A 21,133-nucleotide genomic window follows, 5' to 3' on the forward strand; every position below is an offset into this window, starting at 1 on the left:
TAAAAAAAAAATTATGGTCAGAGAAAAGTCTTTCTAAATTCTTAAGGACGGAAATGGTACATTTGTGGGTAATGGTGAAATGAAAAGTGTGTCAGTCCTCATAGTAGCTAAAGTTGAGTGGAAAATTAGGTCCTAGGAGTTGTGGTGACTGAAGAATTGGAAAGCCATCAGTGGCAATGCTTTTCACCCCTTGTGTCAAAGGCAAAAGTTGAGGTGGCTCAAAGACTTGATCTAGGTACTAAGCTACTTGAGAAAGAAGAGAGTAGATGACTCCAAGGATCTGGATTGGGTGATATATTTGCATAGGCAGCTAGGTTGCCCAATGGACAGAGCTCTGAGTTTAAATCCAGCCTCAGAAACTTGGCTTGGGTGTCACTTAATCCCTGCCTCAGTTTCTTCAACTACAAAACAGGGCTAATAATAGCATCTTCCTCAGGGGGGTGTTATGGAATGAGATAATGATAAGGTCAAAGAGATGTTAGGGTCTGACCCAGTGAGAAAAGAACCATGAATAAATGTTGGGGTCTGACCCAGAGAGAAAAAAGCCACAAATAATTTTCACAGAGACACCTCAGTGTTCTTCTGCAGGTCACAGCAAAGCTGTTCATGCAAATAGCAGGTGAGATATCTGGGAATGAACTCTGGCCCCTAGAATTGCTTGGGTTTACAAAGAAGTCTTAAAAAATGTTTTGGGTAATGCTTTTACATAAACAATGTTCTGTGGGAAAGAAACGCCTCCTAAATATGATGTAATGCTTAGCACTCTAGCCTCGATAAAAATCTTTCTCTAATGTACAATAAATAGGAACTTTTGTTGTGAAGTTGCTTGCCTAGCGTCAGTTTCTGTTCATTCTTCAGCATTCAAACCTTAACAAGCCCAGAAGCCGACACGGTATTTGTAAATCGCTTAACACAGTGCCTGACATTTAATAAACTGTTATTCCCTTCTCTTCTTCCTCCACACCCCCTTCCCCTCCCGCACATATACACACACAGAGAAAGAGATTGCCAAGTCTTGGTAATAGAGGAGAGAACTGAGAAGTGGCCATGAGGAGCTAAGATTATTCTAAATCCTCCTCTAGAACCAGAATGAGAATGATTGAGAGATGGTGTGAACCCCAGTAATGAAAGGATGCTCCAAGATGTCTCCTTGGGTAGAGAGAAGGGGAAGCATGGCTGAGTCCCTAAGAGTGACAGAAGCTGGAAGGAGAGGGAGAAGTTGAAAATGCAAAATGTTTGTTTATGATGGAACAAGGATTCAAAGCAAAACAGACCTAATTTCACATGATCCAGTCCTCCCAATACTTAGTAGCAGAATAGGGAGGACAAAGACTCACTATATATATCACAAGGTAGCTTGGTATAGGTGAGAGCATTTGCCATAACCTGAATTTGAGTCTTGCCTCTGAAACTTTCTAACTTTATGACTCTGGGCAAGTAATTGCTGTGCCTCAGTTTCCTCACCTGTAAAGAGTAATATTTCCATGACCTACCTCCTAAAGTTGTGAGGGAAGGCATTTGTAGGCCCTAAAAGGCTATAGAAATGTCAGATGTGGCACTGTTACAATAAAAAGGATAGAGTGCTTAAAATGTGCTGTCTTTTCCATGTATTCTCTCATTCAATCTTTACATTACTCGGAGGTAGATGCTCTGATTATTAACATTTTTTACAGCTGAGAAAACAGGTTAAATGACTTGCCATGAGTCATGCAGCTAACAAGTGCCTAAGCTGGACTTGAACTTGGATATTCTGGGTCTGTGCTCTATCCATTTTACCCCCTGCCTGCCTCAGAAGTAGGTTGTGCTCTTGAGACAGCCCCTTTCTGGCCCAGTCAGATCCATAGCAGGAAAAAGATAACAATTGGGCTTCCTATCCAATGCTCCAGCCTCAGCACTCACCATTTCACTGCTGCTCCCAGGCACATAGCATTTCTTATTCATAGTTTCTTCATATGTGCTCAGAAAATATTTTTGATGCTCAGTAATAAGGCTGTTAGGAATCTCACCTTCTTGAAAGAGTTTGAGGGAAGGGAAGAGAGTTAAGAATTCTGACAATAGCCCAGGCTTCTAACTTCTAAACCACTTTCTAGTGATCACTGATAACAGGATAGGGATGCCAGAACACAGAGCTATTATAAAGACTTTCTTCTCTATGAACTCTTCCATATAACAGAGACAGCTAAGGGGCTCAGTGTTGTTGGCCTGGGAGTCAGGAAAACCCAAATTCAAATGTGGACCTCAGACTAGCTGTGTGATCCTGGGTAAATTGCTTTAATCTGTTCTTCTTTGTTTCCTCAACTGTAAGATGGGGGTAATAATAGCACCTATTTTCTAGGGTTGTTGTAGGTTAAATGAAATATTTGTAAAATGTGCTTAGCATCATGCTTAGAACACAGGAGATACTTACTAAGAGCTTATTTCTTTTCTTCCTTCCTTCCTTTGAGACAATTGAGAACAATGTGATTGAGTGAGAAAAGGAATGATTATGGAACTAGAGGCCCTAGGATCTGATCTGGATCAAAAACTTATTCCCCAAGTGACTCTGGGCAAGTCACTTAACCCTTCTGGGACTCATTTTTCATCTCAGTAAAACCAGACCAGAATTTAAGAGTTAGATGGGACCATCTGGCCTAACTCATACCAGAAAAAGAATCCACACTCAAGCATCTGTGACCAGCAGTAATCCAGCTTCTTCTGGAAGGCTTCCAGTGGACTAGATCCCCTTCTTTCTGAAAGCAGCTGGTCCTGCTTGGGGTTATCTCTAACAAGTAGGTCCTTGCTGCTGACACCAAGCTTAAATGGCTTCTTTCACCCATAGTTCTTTGTCCTGCCCTCTAGCCCTAAATGCTCCCTAAGATCTTTTTTTGATTCTCCTGTTATAGAAGCTTGTGAAATGCAAAGAGGAAACAGAATGAGCCCAGCCCTGGGCACCAAAGCTGGGCAATGAACATTGTCCAGAGGACAATCAATCCCTCCTCCCCCACTCTAGTTCCACCATTCAAGTCTCTTGCTTAGCAGAAAGGAAGAAGGCCTAACCCTAACTATTGGCCAAGGGCTGGTGGCTTCCTGTGGAGGGTGGGGACTAGTGATTTCATACAGATCAGAGATGCTTCTGTTGGGACTGAAAAATTGTCTTATGGACCTGGTCCCATCTTTCTTACACTTATACTCACTGGGCAGCCTCCAGGCTGGGAATTGGGAGTTCAGGAGCTGCTATTTCCTCTGAGGTAGAAGCCTTTCTGCTTAGAAGCTATAACTTCAGCACTAACGCTGCTCCCCACTGCTGGAAGCCAGAAGGAAGCCTGAAGGAAGCCTAAAGGAAGCCTGACTTTGCTCTGTGTTTATTCTATCTCCTACTCACTGTAGGTCCTGCATGGCACGCCCCAAGACTTGGCCAAAGGCTTCCCTGAACCTGCTGGTGTTTGCCCTCATGCTTTCAGGTGAGATCCAAGCTAGGGAGAGGACCTCCTCCCCCATAGGTCCCAGGGCCCTTATCCTCTTTTTGCTTTGAGAAAAGGCAAGGAGGGATCAGAGGGACCCAGGTTTTTATACCAGGGGCCCAGAGATAACTTGGAGAGCAGTATCCACTAACTTAACCTGGCTTGGTCCCAGGAGAGGCTGATTCCTCAGAGGGCAAGTTTTTGTGACTGTAGGAGAATGTGAGTAGAAGGGTGAGAAAGGGGCCCAGACACTTGGTAAGCCAGGAAGAGTTCTTAAAAAACTTAAAAACTCATTCTTAAAAAGAATGAGTTTGAGGCAGTTGCCATGTCTCTGTTTGCAGGGGCTCCAGGGATCATATGGATAGAACCCCCAGACCCAGTGACTGCTCCTGGGGGGAACTTGCTGGTGAACTGCAGTACAAACTGTGACCAGCCACAATACATTGGCTTGGAGACCCCACTTAACAAGACACAAGTTGCCAATGGGACCAGATGGAAAGAATTCCTACTGAGAAATGTGATCAAGGATACCGAACTCCTCTGCTTTGCCAACTGCCTTGGAGAAGATCAGATGCTCAACAGAACCACTGTCACTGTGATTCGTGAGTGACTGGCCAGTGAGGTGGGGGTGGCACACCACTAGTGACTATGGCCCAAAAATATACCTCAGACCATGCAACTAAAACTTTGCTATAGGATTATCAATATGGGGAGCAAATTTCCTGGGCACAGGGAAATGGTTCCTGTGGCCTCCCTGTGCCTTACCTGGAAGTCTTTCAATAGTTTTCACTGGCATTATGGCAACCACTCTTGGGATTATTATCTCTGGAATCATTCTAGCACTCTTAACTTTGAGGTCTCCTTTCTTCCTAACCCAAAAGGCCCCATCAAGACTCTGGGGGAACTGGTTATCCTCTCTCATCTTAAGATGACTAGCAACAAAACGAGCATTCAAAGAGTGCCTTCTGGGTGCCAAGCACTATATTAAATGCTTTATAAATATCTCATTTAATTTTCATAAAACCCTGGGAGGTAGATGGTACAATGACCCCCATTTTAGTTGAGGAAACTAAGGCAGAGATTAAGTGACTTGCCCAGCTAATACATGAGACTAGTTTTTGTTAAGATTAAATGCTCTGGAGACTGTAGTTTAATTTATAATCATTTATTAAATAACAAAAAATGAGTCAGAGAAATTAAATTTGTCTCACAATTTGAACCCAGATCTTCCTGATTCCAGGCCCAGTGGTTATGTCTAGCTGTCTCAGACTATTTGAGCCAGCAATGTCCCCTTCCTAGGCAAGACTGCCATGGCCTGGGTGTCAGGTGAGGGCATGTGCTATGAAGTCTGTGGGTTCTGGCAGGGTCCTGGGGTGGGAATGACTGGGGCATGTGAAGCAGAGATCATGAGCCTCCAGTGAACCATGCCATGTAGGGGTCAATCTGACTGATATGGGTTCAATCCAAGAGACAAGACAAGAGTAAAATAATATAGCAAAGCTTTAATGGAAGAAAAGGGGGGTGTGGAGGAAAGATGTGGGCAATGGGAAACTCCATTCCAAAAGATGGCTAGAGTCCCGTGGGGGTGGAGGGAAGAGGCAGCAAAGGGGAGCCCAATGCCAAGAGAATCAGCAAGGCAGTCCCAACTGAGGGTGGGGGGAGATATAAGTTTGGGGATGGGAGTTTAGGGGGACAAGGTGACTGGATCAATTTTCTCATCTGTAGAATGAAGGGATTTGGTCTATTTCTTAGGTCTGTTCTGGTTATAAATTTAGGATCTTACAATCTCCTGGCCAAGTTATTGCCTCCTTCTTGGCCAGCCAATAATTTTCAATAAACATTATGACCCTGAGAAAGAACCTCATTTACCCTTCTTCACATGGCACTTGGAAAAATCTGTTGATTACAGAACACCTAGGAAAGTATATTCAGGGTTTAACAAAAAATGGTATTAATTTAAACCTTTCACTGAATTAAAAAGCTAGGTTTTAAAAAGCTTGATCAACTTAACCAGAAAAAGCCTTATTAGTTCTAAAAAATGTTTTAAAATGAATGTTGAGGTGTTTAAAAACTAGATTCAGATAGTCAACATTTATCAAGTGCCTACTATGTGCCAGGCACTGTGCTAAGAGCTGGTGATACAAAATGGGGCAAAAGACAATCCCTGCCTTCAAGAAGTTTATAATTGAATAGGAAGAAAACATGCAAATCTATATAAAACAAGATAAGACAGGATAAATAGGAAATAATTAACAAGGGGAAGGCACTGGAATTAAGTGGGGTTGGAGAAGACTTAAAGGAAGCCAGAGAGGTCAGTAGTCAAAATATAGGAGGGAGTTCTTTTTAGGCATGGAGAAACCAGAGAAAATGCCCAGAGCTGAGATAGAGAGGATCTTGTTCCTTGAACAGCCAGGAGACCAGTGACACTGGATCAAAATAAGCATTTGGCAGGATAGCAAGGTAAAGGAAGGCTGGAGAGGTAGAAGGAGGCTAGGTCATGAAGGGTTTTTATATTTAAAGCAAGTCTTCTTTTTTTTTTTTACATAATTTTTTATTTAATCATTTCCAAGCATTATTCATTAGAGATAAAGATCATTTTCTTTTCCTCCCCCACCTCCCATAGCCGACATGTGATTCCACTGGGTTTCACATGTGTTCTTGATTCGAACCCATTTCCATGTTGTTGGTATTTGCACTAGGGTGTTCATTTAGAGTCTCTCTTCAGTCATTTCCCCTCAGCCCCTGTAGTCAAGCAGTTGTTAAAGCAAGTCTTCTTAAATCAAGTTTCAGGGGGCAGCTGGGTAGCATAGTGGATTGAGATCTAAACCTAGAGATGTGAGGTCCTGGGTTAAAATCTGGTCTCTGACATTTGCTAGTTGTGTGACCCTGGGCAATTCACTTAATCCCCATTGCCTATACCTTACCACTCTTCTGCCTTGGAACCAATACATAATATTGATTCTAAGGTGGAAGGTAAGGGTTTAAAAAAAAAGTTTCTCTGTAATCTGTCCAAAGCTGAATTTATCCACTAAGAGGTGGTGGGAAACTAGGCAATCCTCTACTCCCACAGCCCATTTGGGGTTTTTCTGTCCTCTTCCCAGAACCACCAGAACATGTGGAGCTTGAACCACTGGATCCATGGATCTCCGTGGGCCAGAATTTCAGCCTTCGATGCCAAGTGTTAGGTGGGAGACCCAGACAAAACCTGACAGTGGCACTGTTTCGAGGATCTCAGGAACTGAGCAGGCAGTCAGTCTCTGAACAAGACCCAGAAAAGGTAGCAGAGGTCACAGTCACAGCCATGGCCAGTAGAGAGGACCACAAAGCCAATTTCTCTTGCAGAGCAGAGCTGAAGCTGCACTTCGGATCACAAGGTCTAGTCCTGTATCAGAACAGTTCAACCCCTGTGGAGCTCCACACATTTGGTAAGGGATGGCAAAAGGGGGACACCCCAAAGGTGCCAACACCCTTCATACTCTATTCCCACCTGTATGAACTTCTTTCCTCCATTTTCTCTGTCCTCTCAGTCCTAGACCAGGATTCCCCTCGCCTCACAGCCCCTAAACTTCTGGAGATTGGCAAGGAGACGACTGTAAGCTGCGAGATTGACAAACTATTTCCGGTGGAGGATGCCCAAATCTATTTGTCCCTGGGAGGGAGAAACCTGAGTCCAAATATTACCCAGGGCCACGACATGCTCAGAGCCACAGCCATTGCAAAGGGAGAGAGAGATGGCCAGTGGGAACTGACTTGCAACGTGACTCTAGGAAATCAGAACCGAGAAGTCCATGGAAATCTGACCATCTACAGTAAGGAGAATCACAAACTGATGGGGATGAGACAGGGGGAGGTGGTAGGGCAAAGGCAAAGTCAGGGCCCTGCTTAGGTCTCTATGGATAACAAAATGGTCCCTTATCCTTTTCCTCAGGTTTCCCTCTACCTAACCTGGTGATTAGCCAGCCCATTGTAACTGAAGGGACCTTAGTGAATGTGACCTGTGAGGCACCGGTAGGGGCCAAGGTATTCATAAATGGCACCCTCTCTTCACCTGGTGAGATTGCCCAGCTCTCCCTGACAGCCACTGAAGAATACGATGGGTACTGGTTTACCTGCCAAGCTGTCCTAGAACTGATAGGAGAGAAATTATGGAGAAACAAGAGCCTTCAGCTTCAAGTCCTGTGTAAGTACAGCCTCTTGACCACTAATTTCTTGTGCTGTCCAGGCAATTCAAGAAATACATATTAAGTATGGAAATAGGTCTTGATCAATGACACATGTAAAACCCAGTGGAATGGGAGGGGATTGGAGGGAAGGGAGGAAAAGAACTTAAATCTTGTAACCATGGAAAAATATCTTAAATTAACTAATTAAATAAAATTAAAAAGAAAAAAGAAATACATATTAAGTACTACTAAATTCAGAGCCCTATAGTGGCCCTGAAGATGTAAAAAATGAAAGGCACCATACCTGCTGCCCTCAAAGGCACTATTTGGCACTTCCTAGCTGTGTGACCCTGGGCAAGTCACTTGACCCCCATTGCCTAGCCATTACCACTCTTCTGCTCTAGAACCAATACACAATACTGATTCCAAGACAGAAGGGTTAGGGTTAAAAAACAAAACAAAACAATGGCACTATTTGGATACATATATCTTTCTTTTTCTTTTCTTCCTCTTTTTTACACCCTTCCCTTCTTAGGATAAATTTTAAGCCAGAAGAATGGCAAGGGCAAGGCAATTGGCCTAGCTGACTTGCCCACTGTAACACAGCTAGAAATCAGTCTAATGCCACATTTGAACCCAGGTCATGTAGGAGGATGGGTATTGCAAGGAAGGGAGACAGTGTAGGCAACAGCTTTGCTTGAAAATAGCTATGTAAAGGGGAAGATTACAGAAGGTGGGAGAGATAGGTTGGAGTCAGTCTGTGGAAGTTAATAATACCCAAGATTCATAAACATTTATTGGGGGTAGGAGCAGTTAGGTGACTCAGTGGATTAGAGAACAGACCTGAAGACAAGAGGTCCTGGGTTCAAATTTGAACTTACCTACTTTCTACCTGTGTGACCTTGGGCAAGTCAACTAACCCTAATTGCCTAGTCCTTACCTCTCTTCTGCCTTGGAATTGATACTTATTATAGATTCTAAGAGAGAAGATAAGGGTGTTTGTTTTTTTTTAATCATGGGTGATGTTCTGGGTAGAGCCCTGTGCTTGAAGCCAGAAAAACCTTAGGTCAAATCCAGCCTCAGACACTCACTAGCTCTGTGACTGGACAAGTCATGAAAAAAAAAAAATCTCTATTTGCCTCAGTTTCCTCATCTGAAAAATGGGAATAAGAGTAGCACCTGCCTCCCAGGGTTGTGATAATTATAAAGTCCTTGGCACAGAGGCTGACACATAGTAATCACTATATAAATATGTAATTTTTTTAAATCTCGAGTTGCTTCACAACAGCCTTGTGAAGTTAACTACTATAGGTATTTATTAAACCTATTTTACAGATGAGAAAATTGAGGTTCAGAGAAGTAGTTTGCCTCTATGGTCACATAGCTGGTAAAGTGTTAAGAGGTTACATAATGTCTCAGAAATTTGTATTTTACCCTTACATACAATGGTTACTGAGGTTTGTTCTTTTTTAAAACCCTTTCCCTTCTTAGAATCAAAAATCAGTTCCAAGGCAGAAGAGAAGTAAAGGCTAGGCACCTGGGGTTAATTAAGCCCAGAGTCACACAGTTAGAAGTATCTGAATTCACATTTGAATCTAGGACCTCCCATCTGTAGACCTGAGGTGAACCACCTAACTGCTCCCACTGAAGGTTTTTGAAGTAACATGGACAGACCTGGGCACAAAAATTACAAAGTAAATAAAATAGCAGCTACCTCATGTTTCAAGATTTAAACACTTTGTTGTTGTTCAATCAATCCTAATCCCATAGGGTTTGGATTTTTTTTTTGTTTGTAAAACTACCATTGATTTGGTATTTCCTTCTCCAGCAGATTAAGGCATAAGGAGGTTAAGGGACTGGGCTAGGGTCAGGAAGCTAACTGGTGTCTGAGGCCACATTTAAATTTAGGTCTTTCTGGCTCGAGATTCAGCAGCCTATTACACTAAGACACTTAAAGCACTTTATCCATCTACAATTTAATTGAATAAATACCTCTGACTCTTTCCTTTGGCTATTCGAGGAAACGAAGCAAGTCAGGGTTTTTCCAGCCTCTAACACTGACCTCCTGGTTTTCCCAGATGGTCCACGACTGGAAGAGGTCAAATGTCCTGGGAATTGGACCTGGCCAGAAGGGACCACGCAGATTATGCAATGTAAGGCTAGTGGGAACCCTGTCCCATCAGTGGCCTGTGCCCGGGAGAAAGATCAGAAGACCCTGCACCTCGGGGTCCCCCTGAAGGTCACCACTGCTCACAGGGGCCACTATCGCTGCTTAGCCACGAGCAGTCAGGGCCAGAGAGAAAAACGAGTGACCGTGACCGTGTTGGGTGAGTGATCCCAGGGGGCGGGGAGCGAAGGCTGGCTAGGAAGTCTGGAAGCCTGACCTTCCCTCTTTCTCTTCCTCCTGACCCTGCAGAATCCCAGAGGGACCCGGTATCCATAGCAGTGGGGGTACTGCTGGCCCTGGGGCTGGCGACCACAGCGGGGGCGATTACAATTGTGTTCCTGCGAAAGCATCTGCAGAGGGGCAGTTACCAGCCCCAAACCATGCACCTGAAGGATCTGGACGCCAATGGAGCGGCCGGAGCCGGACACTAGAGGCCCGAGGACTGAAGCTGCGGCCTAGGTCAATAAAAGCTACTAGAGACAGCCTCCGGCCTGTTGCTTGGCTCTCAGTTGGTTCTTCCGCCAGTCCACGTGGGGTGGAGCTACGGTGAAAGCGTGCTCACCATTTCCGCCGGCCACTTCAATCACGCCTCCCCACCTATAGTAGGCGGCTAAAGTCCAATTAGGGAACAGTTTACCCATGAGTGGGCGGGATGCTGGCGGGAGGAGTATCGCAACCAATAGGCTGCGAAAGGAGCAGAGAGAGGTGGGACTTGCCCTAGCCAATGGCCAGGCGCGGCGCCGTTGCCGCTCTAGGCCGCTCCGCCCCGGCTCGCTGATCCCAGAAGGCGCCGGGTTTCCCAAGATGGCGGCAGACGTGTCCGTTACTCACCGGCCCCCGCTGAGCCCGAAGCCCGAGGCTGAGGCCGAAGCGGGCGGTGTCGGAGAGCGTAGGACGCTGGACGAGAAGCTGCCGCCACTAGACCCCGAAGAGGTGCGGAGCCGCCTGGAGCGGACTGAGCGCCAGTTCCGTAACCGCCGAAAGATCCTCATCCGGGGCCTCCCGGGGGACGTGACCAACCAGGTGCGAAGCGAGGGGGTGGGGAGGGAGAAAGGCAAGAGAGACCAACACGTCCGCTGTCTATGTAGAGGGGACGGACGGACGTATGATAGACACCACCGCGGGATCGGGCCCCTGCGGACTAGAGCGTCGGCGGCAGGAGATCTTCCGCCAGGGGGCTGGGGGGAATGGGAGATACCAACGTGGGAGTTCGGGGCGGGGTACGCCGAGGGAGTGTACTCCGCTCTGTGGGGGGAGGGGAAGCGCAGGGAAAGATCGAGGGGGCGTGGCAGCCTTGGAGCAACCAACCAGTTTGGGCGAGACGGAGTGATTGACATCGCGGGGCGGGGCGGCGAGCTCCCTTTAGGGACGTGCTGGTGATGCGTCTGGCGGGTTTGGGGAGTGGGGGTGGTCTCCTCTGGAAGTTGACGGTACCAAAGTGAGGCTCCCAAGTCTTGGGACCAGTCTGGTCTTACCCAAAGGCACCAGTCTCCTAGCTTGCGTGCGGGCTCCAGTCCCTTTCCTATGTTCTCCTGGCTGAGAGGTGGAGGAAGGAAGGAAAGGAGGCAGCCAGCCTTGACTCCAGGGGCTGGGCCGGGGAGATTTGTGCATTGAAAAGTGGGTGGCTCCCCAAGATGGGTAGCTGAGTTTCTCTCAATCATTCTTCATCCATAGCAAAACAAACAGCTTAGTAGGGTTTTTAGTGTGAATACTTCTGTGATCCTTAATGTCATGACTCTTTACTATCCCTTGGTGCAATTCCCCGGACTCAGTGCTTCCCTTATTTACTGTGAGCATGCTAGGAAAGTGGAAGCTTCTAGTATCCTTTGAACCTGGTGGAGAGGGAAATGTGGAAGGCATTTATTCGAAAGAAAGAAACAAGCATATCTTTTAAAGAACCGTCAAGGGCAGCCAGGTGGCACTGTGGCTAAAGAACCAAGCATGGAGAGTCTGGCGTTCAAATGTGGCTTCCAGTACTTCTATCTGTGATGGTGACCCTGGGCAAGTCACTTAACTCCAATTGCCTAGCCTTTGCCCTTCTGTCCTAGAGTTGTTACTAGGACAAAAAGCAATGATTTTTTTAAAATGGCCAAGTAGAGACTGACAGTTGTGAATCTGTTAGATATAAAATTGGATTAGATGGCCTCACTAGTACCTTCTTTTCTGCTGCTACTACATTCTAGGTCTCTACATTCTAGGGCCAGGGTGTGTTAAAACAGGAAAGTTTGAGAACCTTTGAGAAATAGTTCTGTAGGAAAGGAACAGATCTGTGGGCTACTTGATTTTAGGATGAATTCTGCTTCTGATCTGGTATTCATATTTCTGGAGTCCTTGTCTACTGCCTACTACTCTAGCCCCGTGGGGAATATGATGTCTCATCTGGCATAGGCAGCCCCATCATCTTTGTCCCCACAGCTTTCCTGTGAAGAACAGTGTTGCAGTTGACATCAAGGAGTTTGTTTCTTCTCTCAAGCCCTTTACCCCGAAACCCCTCAATGCCCTATTTTTAGCCTCTAGGTGACTTTTCTTGACCTCCTGTTTATTTCTACAGGAAGTACATGACCTGCTCAGTGACTATGAGCTCAAGTACTGTTTTGTGGACAAGTACAAGGGGACTGGTGAGTGGTGGGTGCTCTGGCTTGGGGAATTTAGATTAGGAAAGACATGCTCTCCAAGAAGAGTGGTCTGGAAGCCATAGGGCAAGAAGATAAGATTCTGGGGGTGCTCTTGTTGTTTTATTAGTTTTATTGATTTTCCCTCTGTGATTCCCTTCATTCCAGCGTTTGTAACTTTGCTGAATGGGGAACAAGCAGAATCGGCAATTCGCACATTTCACCAGAGCCACCTGAGGGATAAGGAGCTGTCAGTGCAGCTGCAGCCCACAGATGCCCTACTTTGTATTGCCAACTTGCCCCCAAGCTACACACAGCAGCAATTTGAGGAGCTAGTGAGGCCCTTTGGCAATTTGGAGCGCTGCTTTCTGGTGTACAGCGAGCGTAGTGGTCACTCCAAGGGCTATGGCTTTGTGGAGTATATGAAGAAGGATTCAGCAGCTCGAGCCAAGTCAGACCTTCTGGGCAAACCACTGGGCCCCCGGACACTGTATGTGCATTGGACAGATGCCAGCCAGCTGACTCCAGCACTGTTGCATTCACGATGCCTTTGTGTTGACCACCTACCCCAGGGCTACAGTGATGTGGATGAACTTCGACAGGCCCTTTCTTCTGTACACCCTCCTACCTTCTGCCAGGTAAGCCAGTCTAACCCTACTTGGCTTATTGTTGGTGTTATACCTTTTTTTAACAGGGGCATGGGAAGAACTTTACAGTTCATTTCATTTCATAGAGGAGAAAATTAGCCTAGAGACAGAGAATGACTTGCCAGAGCCATAATTTGAATTTGGATTTTCTGGCTCCAAAATCCTTGGTTTTTCTACTACATCATGATGGCCTGACCATAGATTTAACTTACCTGTCTCTAAACTGGGAGGTGGGTAGTGATAGGCCTCCCCAGTCTATTTCCCATCTTTTTGCCTCACAGCTCGCATATGGACAGGATGGACAGCTGAAGGGCTTCGCAGTTTTGGAGTACGAGACATCACAAATGGCTGAAGAAGCCCAGCAGCAGGCAGATGGGTTGGTCCTGGCTGGGAATTCTGTCCGAGTGTCTTTCTGTGCCCCAGGTCCTCCTGGCCGGAGCATGCTAGCTGCCCTCATTGCTGCCCAGGCCACGGTGAGTGGGACCTCCTTGGACATAGGACACCAAGCTCACTAAGAAACCCATGTTCCCTGGCCTAGATGTCTGAGACTTAGGATCCCTTATTTCATGTTACATATTTGCCAGGGCCTGGGTTAATTTCCATGTGGGAGTGCTGAACTATGATTAGGTTCTTTCGTTTGTCTCTTAAGGCTCTGAACAGGGGGAAGGGGCTGCTGCCGGAGCCAAACATTCTTCAGATCCTCAGTAGCTTAGGACCCCCTGCATCTCTACAACTTCTTCTGAATCCTCTGCTGCATGGTCCTGGGGGTGGAAATAAACAGGGTAAGTGTTCCCTTTAGCCCTCTGGGATGTGGAGATAGATCCTGAAAGGTATTCCTGGGTGGTAAGGAAATATAATGGAAAAGCAGAGAGTGGTGAGTTAATCTGATTTTTTTTTTTCCTGGGCTCATAGGCCTCCTGGGTGCACCTCCAGCCATGCCCCTGTTGAACAGCCCAGCTTTATCCACAGCATTGCTTCAGCTTGCCCTACAGACTCAGGGCCAAGTCCAGCAGGTACTGCCTTCTCTTCCTTCCTTGGGTGACAATTCCATAGTCTATACCAGTTCTCCCCCAGAGTCAGGAGTTGGAAGATAAGGCCAGGAATAATTACCATGCAACTCGTTTCCTTTCTGTAGAAGTCTGCCAAGTCCCTTACATCTGCCTGGCTGGCAGGCTGATAATCCGAGACCTAGTTTTACCATGGAGGTCTTGTTCATGGATTACTACTGATCAACTAAAAACCCACTTTCCTTCCCCACTATCTAGAACCTTTCTGTCCAGAGACTGCCCTGGGCCAGCTCCACCTGCAGACTTTGACCTTTTCATTGATCCTTCCTTTTCTTTATAATCCTTATCTTCCTGACTTTTTGGAATGGACTTTCATTTTGTCTTCACTTATCTTTCTTGGAAGAGCAGTAGTTGTTTTGATTTACTGATGAATACCAGACCTCTTCTCCTACCACTGAGGTGTACTAATGATCTTTTCCCCTTATGGTGCTTTGACTGGCCACCCTTTGCCCTCCAATAATGTATACTTTTGGGTACTCAAATCTATCTGAGTTCTGACACTGACCAAACTCTTTCTAGAAACCAGGGATCCTTGGAGACTCTCCCCTGGGTTCATTCCAGTCTGGGACCCAGCCTAGTAACACTCTTCTTGGAGAATTACCTGCAGGTAAATTGGGTTTCTGCTGCACCCTCTCCTTCCACAGAGTCATTCGTTCAGAAGCATACAGTAAGCACCCACTGAATGTCATATACAGTGTACCTCTGCCTTTACATTCTATTGCAATGTAAAGGAAATAGCCTGGACAGAGTGAGAAATATACAATTCAGTGATTATGCATTAGCACAAACAATTTGGGATGATCTTAAAAGGCCAGACACAGACTTCACCAGAGATTAGATGGGGGATCTGAGGGGAGGGGCGGTGGTGGTAGAGAATTGGGGCTTCCCATGCTCATGGCAGATTCTCTTTTCAAAGGAGGAGTCCTGCCCTCAGATATACCCCCAGTTCGAGGGAAGCCTCCATCTCTCTTGCCGCCACTGCTGGGCACAGCAGGGGGAGATCGTGAAGCTCTGGCTCTGGGGGCTTCAGCCACTCAGCTCACCCCACCTCCTGCCTCCCTTCGAGGTTCTGTCCTCAGTGGATTACAGAAACTCAGTGAGAATGGGCCCCCACCAACCTCTGGGGTAAGACTTAAACCCTTCCTCTGGGTGAGGAACAGGTAGAGTTATGGGAAGCCTTTGCCAAAAAGTGACTGTGTCTTCCTGCCTAGGTCTCATTGCTGGGAGAGCCACCCAAGGACTTCAGGATCCCTTTGAACCCTTATCTAAACCTGCACAGTCTCTTACCAACAGGTAGCCTGCTTAGTGAAGTGTCTAGGCTAGAGTAAAGGGGAGGAGGGGGAGGTTTGGATTGAGAGCAGAATAGCTTTAAGAAAAGCAAATCTGATATTTTCCCTTTGGCCCCAGGGAGTGGCAGCAAAGCTTTTAACCTGAAATCCAGCATGCTGGGTGGTACTTCTAGTACCCGTCTGTCCACTGATTCAGGCCTTTCTTCCGATGGCTATGGCTTTGACTACCCACCGGTAAGACTTAGGGGCATCAGCCCTACTGCCCTTTCTTCTATCCTCCTGTTTTTCTAATTTCTCTTAATCTTACCCCATTCATGAAGCTCATATTTTCTCTGCTCATGCTAATCAAACAGGACAGGATCGTACTGACCTTGGAACACACTCCAGACTCTCCTAGGGAGCTTGGGCTCTATAACCCAATTGTCTTATAGCTTAGGAGGGAGCAAAAAAGGGGTGCCTGACCAGGAAGATCATATGGGCTATAGTTACTGAGGTGGTTGCTATGAAGCTGTTAAGTTCTCTGAACCTTTCCTTCCAACTGTATGATCTCTTCACTAGGATTTAGGTCCTCGGCGTATGTTTTCCCATCCTCGAGAATCTGTGGGGCCCATACTAGGACCACTTGGACACAGCAGACATAAGGTAACAACTACCTTTTCTCTCTCCCATCCCATTCTATTTCTCTTCTCTAATCTCACCTTGGTCTCTTGTTTTATTGGTTCCCTACAGATGTCTCCCCCACCCAGTGGGTTTGGTGAACGGGGCAGTGGAAGTGGGGGGCTCCCCCACTTTTACTCAGGTTCCCCTACCTCCTACTTCACCAGTGGTCTGCAGGCTGGCCTCAAGCAGAGTCACCTCAGTAAGGTGAGATCCCCGAATTGGACATGTAATGGGAGTGGGAAATAGAATGCTCAAGAACCCCTTGCCTGGCCCACCATCTGAAATTCCAAGTCTGGGGGAGGTAGAGCCTAGGGACAGCAGTTACCTTTTAATTACAGAGGAGCCAACTTAAGAAGGGTTGCATATTTCATGAGAGAATCTAGGTCCTTTTGGGGAAGAGCAGTTGCATCTAGCAAAAAGGTTTTATGGGGCAGATGGGAGATTAGCAAACCTGAATCATGGGAATCAAGACTGATGCTCCCTCACCTCTCAGGTTGTTGGCACGTCCCCCATGGGTTCTGGAGAGGGTCTCTTGGGTCTGGGTCCTGGCCCTGACAGCCATGGCAGCCTGATGAAGGTAAATGGCTTGGGGCAGGTGGTGAGTGGGGAAGACTGGGGAAGGGGACCACCTTTCACCTACTGCTTTGTACTTTGTATTCACAGACTCCTATGGGTGGCCAGAAACGGGGCTTCTCCCATCTGCTTCCTTCCCCAGAGCCTAGCCCTGAAGGGGGGTATGTGGGGCAGCATTCCCAAGGCCTGGGGGGCCATTATGCAGATTCCTACCTGAAACGCAAGAGGATATTCTAATGAACCCCTGATCAAAACCTCGACCCTACCCCAGGCTGGCTGACTGCTTTTAAAGCCCACTCTTGGATTTCCAGTTTTTAAAAAACAAAAACAAACAAACAAAAAAACCAAACACAAACAACAAAGTGTATGTAAAGAATTTGCCTTCTGAACAGGGCCAGCCCCCTCAGACTCAGCTCCTTTCTCCTTAGTAGAAATGGCTGTGCCAGGGAATGGGGGTTGTTCCCTTCAATACCAGCACCTTTTGACATCCTCCCTGGGCCCTGCAGTTCTAGAGACTCGCAGAGTTCCTGTTGTAATAGGGGTAAAGAAGGGGATGTCCTTCAAGTAACATGTAGGGACCAGACTGGGCAGGGGTCAGGATGTCTTTTCCCCATACCCTTGGACCTATATTACTCTTCTAGGGCGATATCCTTGCCCTATTCCACTTTGGACTTCTGGGGGGGGCCACCAGAGATCCTGTCCCAAAAACATTGTAGCCTTAAGAGGCCCCCAGGGTTTGTGACCTCATTCTTGCTTTCTCCTCAGTACCCTTTTCTCTGTGACTCTTCATTGACTTTTTTCTCTTGTCCATTTTCTGTCATCTCTATGTGTCTTGTCTCCCTCCTTTCTCCTTGGTGTCTCATGAGAGGCGTCTTGGGCTCCCTGGGTGGCTCCATAAGGCTGGGCCTATACTGGATCCTGGGGTTTGAGTGCCTTTGGACATTGTGCAGCTTCCTTTTTAGGGGAATGCTGTATCTAGGTTGCCTTTAAATTTTTTTTAACAATTGTTTTTATTTTCTTGTGTGTGTTGTTTTTTTTTAATAATAAGCCACGAAGAACCCAGCTCCCGATTCCTAAGCATCCCAGGGAGCCTGGGAAGCTCAACTTTTGTATTTTCTCTATGGCTTTAAACTTCTTAGCTACATATTGGAAATGGTTTTGGATGGGGGGGGCCTTTTTTTTTAATGCTGCAGGTGTGGCTGCCTCCCACCCCCTGCTGCTGCTTCTGGTCTTTATATAGAAATAATGGCCCTTCCTGTGTCCCCAGATGCCTTAAGGCCCTGAGCCTCAGTCCCCGCCCAGTCCAGAGAACTCAGCATCTGTGGTTCATTCTGAAGCTGCTGGGGCTACACTTCTCTCCTTAAAACTCAGGACCAAACAGCTGAGAGAGGAAGGGACAGACTGGGAGGTGAGCCTTTAAGCCAGCCCCTCCTCTCAATGAGCTCAGCTGAGAGTGGCTTTCTGTTGGATTGCAGACCCAACAGTTGCAGAGGTCTCCTTTGAAGTAAAGCTTTATCTTTCATTTCATCCATACTTTGCCCCCATTTGGTTTTTATGGTGAAATTCTTTCTGCCCAATTATGTCAGCTGGAGAACTCTAGCTGCCCCTATAGCCCTAAGGCCAAAGTCTCTAAGCTGAATGATAACCTTTGCCCCCAGGGAGAGGAAAGGGCCATCCCAGGCCTCCTCTGTTAGGGTAGGCTGCCCCTCTCCCAATTCAAGTGAGCCAACCCCCTCTAGTGCCTCCATGTGCCCCTGGGCACATCACCTCATATGCCTAACCTTTCCTCTCCCCTATCCCCAAGACCTGCCTCGGGCTTTTCCCCACTGCACTCCCATGTTCCTAATAGCCCTTCTTAATCTGTACTTTGTCTTTGTCTTCCGAGCTAGACCTGCCAGGGACTACCTGTTCCAGGGCTCTAGGCTCCGACCTGCTGTCTTTGGACCAGCCCTAGTTTCCAGGGCAAGGTTTTCAGTGCCTCCACTGTCTGCCCTACAGGAACCCTGGGTGGGGGAGTAGTAGCTCTGTCCTCGTAAATATGACTGTCCCTTGAAATCCACATTTGCTGAATTAAAGTTTTTAAGTAAAATGATTTTAATGAAACTGTACTTGACTGATTATTTCACCGGCTAATGGAGTAGCACACGGAAAGGGCTTCTACAAACGTTCGTTGAGTGGCAGGGGTGGTCAAAGGCTGCGTCAGTAGGAAGGTCGTCCGCAGGCAAGGGGGCGGGAAAAGAAATCCCAGCTTCCGACCTGCGCCCCTATTCTGAGAATTACAGCTACTCCTCGGTAACCCGTAGTTGGTTGCGCAGGCGCCCGAGGTTTTGCCGAGTCACGTGGCGTCTGTCATGGCCGCCTCCATGGCGGGGAGGAGTGCGAGCGCCGGGGCGTTGATGCGGGTGGCGGGAGGCAGCTTGTGGCGGGGTCCGGGGTCCTGCAGATTCGATCCGAGGAGATCCGTCGCGCTGTTGCCGGTCAGCTCCAGGGGCTTCTGGAGCACAGGTGCTCGGGGAGGGGATGGGTCTCCTCTCGCGGCAACGTGCTGGCCGCTAAGGAGTGGGGGAGGAGCGCCGAGCAGGATTAACCCCTTCGCCCCCGCAGCGCCCCCTACCCCTGTGGGCTGGGCCCAGCTCTGAAAGCACGTGCTGTTTTCTAGGCCCTTGCCCTGCGGAGGTAGAAAAGCGGCCCCCGGACCCGGAACCGCCCTCTGAACCGCCCTCCGAGGACTTGTGAGTAAGATCTGTCCCGGGGGAGGAGGGGGAGAGGTGGGATTCGTGGCCCGCCCCCTCCGTGACTACCCCCCCTCCCCCAGGGTGAACGTGGTATTCGTGGACCGCTCTGGGCAGCGAGTCCCTGTGAGTGGCCGAGTCGGTGAGGATGTGTTGCGCTTGGCCCAGCGACACGGCATCGATTTGGAGGGTAAGAGTCTTCCCTTTGATTGGGGCAAGAGGGAAAATTGGGGGCCCAGATCACCGAATATCAGAACCGGGGCTGGTCTGACACTCCCATTTTATTGCATCTTGTGTGGGTGGGTTGGTGTGTTGAGTCTGGATTTTATTTTGTTACTTTTTTTTAATTACCTTTTTAAAAAGTTTTATTACTAGCTCGTTTTCACATCCAAGCCATTTATAGAAACACACCCTCTCTTCTCTCCCATTTGAATCCTCTGGTAACAGTTAAAACAAAAACATCTGATACAATGACCTTCCCTGGCAGTGTATACAACACTTCTGCCCCAGTGGCCCCCCCATCTCTGCTAGGAAGAGGAAGGCCTTTGTTTGAAGGTCTCCTAAGGGTGCCAGTTGCAGTGGTAGAACAGGGTTTGAAATCATTCCTGATCAGTGCAAGGACTTTTCCTGTCTCTGATTGGGAGTACTTTTCTCTACCCTTCAGGAAGACCTAAGGGGAGCAAGAACCTTGGTCCCCCAACCTCCTTATTTATATCTGTGCATTCTAGCTTGTATTTTTTTGGTTGTACTTTTATTAAGCCATCTGCCCTGATGCTTACCTCCTTCCAGGCTTGTTTTGCTCCAGCCTGTTCTGAGGAGGGAAATGTGTTTAGGTCCCCATGTATGGCCTTTTCTTCTACAGGGGCCTGTGAGGCCTCCTTGGCCTGTTCTACCTGCCATGTCTATGTGAGTGAGGAGCATTTGGCTGTCTTGCCCCCACCTGAAGAGAGGTAAGGGTGGGGGAAAGGAGAATGGCAGAGGCTACCTTGGGGCTTTTTCTGACCTCTGGTTCAAGAGGCTTGAGCCAAAAGCATTCACTGTAGCACAGTAACAAGTGGCCATAAGTGTCAGGCAGCAAGGGGAAGAAAGAGGCAGGTGGACAGGTCTTGTCCAAGGCCCTGGATTGGCTGAGATGGGGGGGAGGGGGTGGTTCACGGATGGAATACAATCTGCTCCCCAAACCTTTATTAACCATCACTTCTTTGTAGGGAAGATGACATGCTGGACATGGCCCCACAGCTACAGGAGAACTCAAGGCTGGGCTGCCAGATCATCTTGACAAAGGAGCTTGAGGGTGCCGAGTTCACTTTGCCGAAAGTTACTCGAAACTTCTATGTGGATGGCCATGTTCCCAAACCCCACTGACAAGGGAGGACCAGCAAACTGCTGGACCTATGGACCTCTTCCTCAGGGCTTGGTAGTTGCCTGGCTTGGGCATGGACTCCTTTAACGGACATATAGCCTGTCACTTGCCTTTTTCTCCTTAGGGCCTACCCCTGTTGACCAAAGCTGACCAGATTGTGGATGCCTTAGGGCCTGTTAAAGGGGGCTTAAGAGAGAGGCCTTTTCTTAGGAGGAATCTGCATTTGTGCTGTAGGAGAAAAAGGTTCCCTCTCTTGCTTCAGCCCTGGCAAGGAGTGGGGGGAGAGGGCTCCTGGACCCCCAGAGTGGGGGTATCTGTTAGAGCCACAATAAAACACTTTGTTCACCAGAGTTTGTGGAACCTCTTTGGGACAGGGAGGGGCCTTAGATAGCCATAATTCTGCCACCACCACTCTAACAA

General features: G+C 47.6%; 3 protein-coding genes across 5 annotated transcripts; all 3 read left to right on the forward strand.

Annotated features, from left to right (window-relative positions):
- The first annotated feature begins 3,073 nt into the window (after positions 1 to 3,073).
- Positions 3,074 to 10,255, forward strand: ICAM3 (intercellular adhesion molecule 3). Of its 2 annotated transcripts, XM_007488560.3 has the most exons (8): positions 3,075 to 3,227; positions 3,367 to 3,440; positions 3,782 to 4,042; positions 6,542 to 6,865; positions 6,968 to 7,249; positions 7,369 to 7,620; positions 9,682 to 9,930; positions 10,020 to 10,255. In XM_007488560.3, the coding sequence occupies exons 2-8, from the start codon at positions 3,374 to 3,376 to the stop codon at positions 10,199 to 10,201; spliced, it is 1,617 nt and encodes a 538-aa protein (XP_007488622.1). In that variant the 5' UTR covers positions 3,075 to 3,227; positions 3,367 to 3,373; the 3' UTR covers positions 10,202 to 10,255. The 2 variants fall into 2 exon arrangements, with proteins under 2 accessions (XP_056678749.1, XP_007488622.1); XM_056822771.1 differs by having other exon boundaries at positions 3,074 to 3,227; positions 6,542 to 7,249.
- A 276-nt stretch (positions 10,256 to 10,531) lies between these two features.
- On the forward strand, positions 10,532 to 18,721 carry RAVER1 (ribonucleoprotein, PTB binding 1). Of its 2 annotated transcripts, XM_016431954.2 has the most exons (14): positions 10,532 to 10,793; positions 12,322 to 12,388; positions 12,551 to 13,020; positions 13,311 to 13,502; positions 13,679 to 13,811; positions 13,942 to 14,042; positions 14,616 to 14,703; positions 15,013 to 15,221; positions 15,308 to 15,389; positions 15,504 to 15,619; positions 15,944 to 16,027; positions 16,115 to 16,249; positions 16,539 to 16,622; positions 16,709 to 18,721. In XM_016431954.2, exons 1-14 carry the CDS (start codon positions 10,575 to 10,577, stop codon positions 16,853 to 16,855), a joined length of 2,127 nt encoding a protein of 708 aa, XP_016287440.2. In that variant the 5' UTR covers positions 10,532 to 10,574; the 3' UTR covers positions 16,856 to 18,721. The 2 variants fall into 2 exon arrangements, with proteins under 2 accessions (XP_016287440.2, XP_016287441.2); XM_016431955.2 differs by lacking the exon at positions 16,539 to 16,622.
- Positions 18,722 to 18,941: 220 nt separating this feature from the next.
- On the forward strand, positions 18,942 to 21,063 carry FDX2 (ferredoxin 2). Its single transcript, XM_001367419.4, has 5 exons — positions 18,942 to 19,123; positions 19,278 to 19,350; positions 19,434 to 19,540; positions 20,213 to 20,300; positions 20,559 to 21,063. Exons 1-5 carry the CDS (start codon positions 18,970 to 18,972, stop codon positions 20,713 to 20,715), a joined length of 579 nt encoding a protein of 192 aa, XP_001367456.1. The 5' UTR covers positions 18,942 to 18,969; the 3' UTR covers positions 20,716 to 21,063.
- Positions 21,064 to 21,133: the final 70 nt, after the last annotated feature.

This window comes from Monodelphis domestica, chromosome 3 (assembly GCF_027887165.1).
Source record: "Monodelphis domestica isolate mMonDom1 chromosome 3, mMonDom1.pri, whole genome shotgun sequence".
NCBI classification, from domain to species: domain Eukaryota; kingdom Metazoa; phylum Chordata; class Mammalia; order Didelphimorphia; family Didelphidae; genus Monodelphis; species Monodelphis domestica.

Coding starts and splice junctions, on each gene's coding strand:
- ICAM3 (XM_056822771.1), top strand. CDS start 3,374: ATGGCACGCCCCAAGACTTGGCCAAAGGCTTCCCTGAACCTGCTGGTG. Junction 3,441..3,781: donor GTTTGCCCTCATGCTTTCAG/GTGAGATCCAAG, acceptor CTCTGTTTGCAG/GGGCTCCAGGGATCATATGG. Junction 7,621..9,681: donor CCTTCAGCTTCAAGTCCTGT/GTAAGTACAGCC, acceptor TGGTTTTCCCAG/ATGGTCCACGACTGGAAGAG.
- RAVER1 (XM_016431954.2), top strand. CDS start 10,575: ATGGCGGCAGACGTGTCCGTTACTCACCGGCCCCCGCTGAGCCCGAAG. Junction 13,503..13,678: donor TCATTGCTGCCCAGGCCACG/GTGAGTGGGACC, acceptor TTGTCTCTTAAG/GCTCTGAACAGGGGGAAGGG. Junction 13,812..13,941: donor TGGGGGTGGAAATAAACAGG/GTAAGTGTTCCC, acceptor CTGGGCTCATAG/GCCTCCTGGGTGCACCTCCA.
- FDX2 (XM_001367419.4), top strand. CDS start 18,970: ATGGCCGCCTCCATGGCGGGGAGGAGTGCGAGCGCCGGGGCGTTGATG. Junction 19,124..19,277: donor CAGGGGCTTCTGGAGCACAG/GTGCTCGGGGAG, acceptor GCTGTTTTCTAG/GCCCTTGCCCTGCGGAGGTA. Junction 19,541..20,212: donor ACACGGCATCGATTTGGAGG/GTAAGAGTCTTC, acceptor TTTCTTCTACAG/GGGCCTGTGAGGCCTCCTTG.